Source organism: Aulonocara stuartgranti (assembly GCF_965226115.1).
Source record: "Aulonocara stuartgranti genome assembly, chromosome: 3".
NCBI lineage: Eukaryota > Metazoa > Chordata > Actinopteri > Cichliformes > Cichlidae > Aulonocara > Aulonocara stuartgranti.
The window spans coordinates 65,130,612-65,136,715 of NC_138941.1; the positions used below are offsets into that span (position 1 = coordinate 65,130,612).

At 39.9% G+C, this 6,104-nt stretch overlaps 1 protein-coding gene across 1 annotated transcript; it reads right to left on the reverse strand.

The window, feature by feature from the left end:
* Positions 1-331: 331 nt before the first annotated feature.
* LOC309695293 (coxsackievirus and adenovirus receptor-like) lies at positions 332-5,453 on the reverse strand. The gene is made up of 3 exons (XM_082515820.1): positions 4,283-5,453; positions 1,182-1,535; positions 332-945 (listed from the first exon to the last, which is right to left on the reverse strand). Exons 1-3 carry the CDS (start codon positions 4,347-4,349, stop codon positions 701-703), a joined length of 666 nt encoding a protein of 221 aa, XP_082371946.1. The 5' UTR covers positions 4,350-5,453; the 3' UTR covers positions 332-700.
* Positions 5,454-6,104: the final 651 nt, after the last annotated feature.

Below are 6,104 nucleotides of genomic sequence, written 5' to 3' on the forward strand. Positions count from 1 at the left end.
AATTTCATGTTTTGATTAAACAGAAAAAAATCAACTAAATGTGATTCTTTGCTCCAGTTTTGTTAAGTCTGCTAGTAAGATTTTATTTGAATGCATCAATTGACACATATGTGTGTCTGTGTAGCAGACAGCACTTTTATTTTAGATACGACTTTACTGATATGATGCACTTAAAGGGAATGAGGGGTGATTTCTGAGAATAAATCACAAATTTGCAGGAAGCAAATTGCAAAAAAATGTTGAGAGTCAAGAAATAAATGTTAATTTAGACAAAAATAATTTTAGGGATGAGAAACTCATCAAAATAGTCAGTGATATGATCATGATGATATCTCTCTTTATAGCTGATATAAAAACTGTCAGCAATCATCTATTTTAAAGGTTTACAGTAAACATAGATATACTCTTTGCTGTGAAAATAATTAAAACTCAAAAACATTACTGGGGCAAAAATTGTCAGTTCAGCAAATATGAACCATATCTCCTATAGACATACTTATTTTATTAGATCTTAATTTAGACTGTCACATATCTTAGTTACTATGGCAATAGTATTCTTTTTAATTACTTTGGATTTTTGCCATTCTGAATCACAGTGGCAGTTTTTTTTCTTGTTGATTTGTTTGTTTTTTAAACCATCACAGATCACCATAATCATAAGAACTGAAAGACGTTACCAGATCCATTTTCTCCAAAGATTTCAAACAGGCTGCATTTCAACTGGAGGCTGGTATGAATCCTGACTCTGCTGTTGTTTATGTTTTCTGTAGATGAGAAAACCAACAACAGCAGCAACAAGAAGCACAGCAGAAACTGACAGACCAACGACCAGTCCAACAGATCCATCCTCCTTCCCTCCAGCCTCCTTCCCTCCATCCTTCTTCCCTCCATCCTCCTTCCCTCCATCCTCCTTCCCTCCATCCTCTGTGTCTCCTCCTGTCTGACCTGCAGGTGAGAAACAGGTGTGAGGTGTCAGCTGTCAGGTAGGTGATGAGTGAAGAACAGAACAGAATCCATTTCCTCTTCAAACTGCTGTCAGACATTATCTACTGCACTCTGATCACATCACTCAGACCAGCTGCTTTCTACAAAGTCTCATCAACAACATCTTTAGAAACAAACATCAACAACCAGGAAGCAGCTTCACCTCTGATCACACACACTCAACTCTACTCACTCACCTGGAGGATCAACAACTCTCACGTCCATGATACAGATAGGCTTGTTGTTAATGAGTCTCTTCTTGAGGCTGGGTTCTCTCTGGACGACATGACACTCGTATGTTCCAGTGTCATTAATCGTCACATCCTTCACAATCAAAGACACGTCTCCATCCTTCATCCATCTGTCCAGCAGATCCACCCGGTTCTTAAAAGATGGATGCTGCTCTTCAAGTACAGACCCCTCATCTCTGTACAAAAGGACATACTCATCCAAGTCAGCTCTTCTCCACTCCACAACTATGGTGTTGTTGTTTGGAGCTCGACATGGCAGAGTGACGTCCTGTCCAGACTCAGCTTTGATGTTTTTCTGTTCTGAAAGAGGAAACAACACAGAGCAGAGAGGTTAAAGGTCGAAGTACAACTGTTCACCTGAACAAGGTGGAAACAACAAAGAGTGGAGTTGCAGACTATGTTTTTCTCTGTTATCACTAATCATTTATTTTTAATTCTAACTTATTTGGGAGGCTTTCTCTTTAACGCATGAGATAGTTGATGGCACTGAGTGTGCCTATGGTGAGGTAATAAAGAGGAGGTGCCAGGACTCGAGACTGGAAATAAGTAGAAAGAGGAGAAAATGTGAATTGTTCATTGTGACTGTCAGCATCAGGGCAAATGCTACCAATGCATTGCAGTGCAAAGGCACCCCGACCTCCTTGCATCAGCAGATCTGCTGATACTGTAGTCCTGTTGACAGTGAAGTATTCTCTTCTTGTTAAAGGACAACCTGTAGTTACTTTTTTTTTTTAATTATGTGCAAGAATTTTTGTTAGTTAGTTTGGAGAACATTTTTTAAAAAGCCAAAAATGTCACACTTTGACAGCACAGGCTGAGAGTTTTGAAGGATGCTCAATCATCCAGGTAAATAAATCCCAAAAGGTTGATTCTGTTCATCTATAAATGCTACGTCCAGATTAACAGAACAGAACCATCTTCGCATCAATGCCAGCAAGACGAAGGAGCTGGTGATTGACTTCAGCAAGGAGCCACCCGCTATTACACCAGTAAACATCCAGGGTTTGATACGGTAGAGGAGTACAAATAACTGGGTATTCATCTCAATAACAAACTGGACTGGTCTACAAGCACACATACACTTTACAAAAAGGGTCTAAGTCGTCTCCATCTGCTACGGCTGAGATCCTTTGGGGTGAACAGGACTCTCCTAAGGACACTTAGGACACTGTGGTGGTGTCTGCTATTTTCTATGCTGCTGCTGGGGTGGTGGAATGGCAGAGAGGGATGGGAGGAAACTCAAAAAACTGGTCAGGAGGGCCAGCTCTGTGCTGGACTTTCCGCTGAAGTCCATTGAGCAGGTTGGGGAGAGAGGATGTTGTGTAAGCTAACATCCATCATGGACAACACCTCCCACCCCCTGCATGAGACTGTACGAGCTCTGAGCAGCTCGTTCAGCAGGAGACTTTTACACCCACAGTGTAGGAAGGAGCGCTGCTGCAGGTCATTCTTACCAGCACCTGTCAGACTCTATAACACAGTTTAACACTGTTATCTTACTCATCACCTGTTTAATTGACGGATCCCATGTTTTTTATTGCTGCTACTTATTTGCAGCTTGTTTGTACACTGTTTATTTCACCAGGAGCATCCATACACCCCCCACACTTACATGTACAAATCTCTGTACATTTTTATCTGTGCATACGGTTGCTTATGTATATAAGACCACTTTGTGCCTTCCTTCTAAATGTCATATTCATCTTGCTATAAGAGCTGTGCGACGGCCAAATTTCTCATTCGCGGGATATTGTTGATTCTGTTCATCTGGACGTAGCGTTTTGTGGGAGAAATGTTTCGTCACTCATCCAAGTGACTTCTTCAGTCTCAGCTGACTGCAGGTCAGATATTAAAGGTTTATTCTATTCTATGTCCAGCAGGGGGCGTTGCGCTCGTTTGCTATATATTTGTGATGCATGTTTTTCTGTAACCCCCCCCCCCCCCCCCCCCCCAAACACACACACACATAAATTTATGATAATCAATAAAGCAAAGGCCATAACTAATGCAAACTGTATCGTACAACTGAACAGATGGTCTGATAAACAACTGATAGTCCCTGTACTACACTGCCCAATAAAGGAATAATGAAGCTCCTTAAGATTAGGAGAACAGAACCGCCATGTACACAGTTTCTGTTCTCTGCACAGGAAGCATCATAACTAATCAGTCCACTGATTCAATCATTTGTATTCTCTGATCAGCAAATGAATGAATGGACGTCAGTAACCTCCTGGCCTGAATTATGTAGGTAAAATATGTCAAGTGCTCACTACCGCAGGTCATTCTTACCAGCAGCTGTCAGACTCTATAATACAGTTTAACATTCTTTTGGTCATCTTACTCACCAGCTTGTTTGTTTACTGTACATTTTATAAATAGCTCTATAGATTTTATACATTACCCTGTACATTTTATACATATCTCCGAACAATTTTCTAAAATTTTGCTTTACATATTCTGTACACTGTTACCTGTATATACGAACTCCGGTTGCTTATGTTTATAGGACCCCCCCCCCCCCCCCCCCTTTTATATTTTATTTTCCTTTGCTTTAAAGGCTCTGTAACACCGAAATTTCTCATCTGTGGGATTATAAAGTTTTTTTTCTATTCTATTCTATTCTATTCTATTCTATTCTTTTGGGCACAGGCTGAGCAGTAACTGTGATTCCCCTTGGGTACCTCACAGGGTTGATGCAGAGCTTTCTATGACAATATCTACAAAAAATACAATTGTTGTTTTACATGCAACTGCACAGGTTAAATTTATACTGTAGAACATGAAGAAAAAGCTTTGTAGCTGTATACTGACCCCTGAAACTACAACACATCACACTGACGCAGACATCTTTGTCTCTGTGGTAAAAGCTGCACTTGACCAAGCACTTACATCCACACAGATGCCACCAGACCTCATGATGCCTTCACAGACATAAAAAAACTTAATATGAAATATGAAAATAATTATTTGGGAAGTAATGTGTAAACGAGGCAGATACTGTTTATTTTTCTTACTAAGAACATGCTTCGGTTTATAAATCTCACCTGCAGTGACAAATGTGAAGACGCCGACAAACAGCAAAGCCAACGCAGTTACAGCAGGTATTTCCATGTTGTCCAGGTCTGCTGATCCAACACGTTGAGTGTCATAAATGTCTCAGCCTGTTGGTATTTTCTATGATAGAATAACAGAAATTGAGTTTCAAATCTGACTACATGAGATTAAATTTAAGGATTAAATAAAGCTGAACGATTTGTCTATAATATAGTCGCTCAAACTTGACGCTTCTGTATCAGTTCTCTTAAAGAAGTCACATTAGAGTGATGTTTGGTAGCATGGAGGAGGATCAGAACATGTGTCATCTTTAAAGAGCAGGACAGGTGCAGTTCTTGAATGATCTCCACAGAACAACACAAACATAACCTTTGGCTACACTCATCAGCCAAAGGACTTCAGCATGACGTCACTGTATAAAATGTATATAGTACTATGGAGGAGGCAGCATTTAGCTGTAGCCTCCATCAAACCACAGCTGTTCTGGAGAACTTTGTCCACCTTTGATTGTCTTTAAGTTGTGTTGGAGCCACAGACAGCAAATCTTTGTTCTTTATGGAGAACCAGTGAGGCTGTTTGGACTTTCCTATGAAACATCAGTGCAGGAGTCTCTCAGTACATCTGTTTACAGTGAGGACAAAGAAGCAGCAGAAACACACACAGAGAAAACATTCACAACAGTAATCAGAGTACAGGAGAGTAACTCAGTACATTTCCTGTTTGTGATTGATGTGATTTTCTTTTTTAGATTGTGTCAGATAAAATCTGACAGCTTTTGGTACCCTGGGGCGCACTGACAGAGGCGAGGCTGCCGGACACTGGCTCTGACCACCACCAGTAGGCAACGGGTGAAGTGTCTTGCCCAAGAACACAACGACCGAGACTGTCCAAGCCGGGGCTCGAACCTTCCGATTACAAGGCAAACTCCCAACTCTTGAGCCACGATCGCCCCTAATAGGCATTTGTCCCTTCACACAAAATACTACGATCGCCCCAGATGATAAAACGCATTGAATTCATTTCATATGATGTGTTTTCATAGATGAAACCAGCCAACAGTAAATCAAATGCTTCACACTAACTACACATGACATTCATCTGTCACCAGAAAAGTGAAGCTTTAATCCTAGTTCAGATGGATTAACATTAACAATCTGCTAATCCACTGAAGCTCACCGACTTCAGTCAACCTGTCGGATTAGCTAAAACACTGAAAGACATCATTTTAAAGACTTACTGTTGTTTTGAAGGATCTCCGAAAACTATCCACTGACAGGTTAACTAAACTGTATAAGGTTAATTTATCCTGTTGCCTTTTAATCGGTTCAAAGGATTGATTCCAAGTGAAAAGTTAAATAAAATTGAAAGGTTTAAAAACTAAAAACCAAAAAGATGAAATACATCAAGTTAAGAATCCAAAAGTAAAGATACCTCTGTACCAAACAGCCACCAACAAGTGCACCTTTATTTCCTTGTTAACCTGGTTTACAAGACAAAACTTTGACCTGTTTTACGCTACTCAACATTATGTGGATTTCTACATATCTGCATCCTGGACAAACTGGCTCAGCAGTGACTAATAATAATAATAATAATACATTTTATTTACAGGTGCCTTTAAAGACACTGAAGGTCACCTTAAATAAGTAGAACAAAATAGAAACATGTAAAAATAAAAGAACGCAAGTATGAAAGCATAAAAGCTGACCAAGGGGGGAAAAAAAGACTATGATCATGATGAAGGATATGCAATTTTTAAAACATTGGTTTTAAGGCGTGATTTAAAAGTTAAGAGTTTGTAGATGTGGTGGT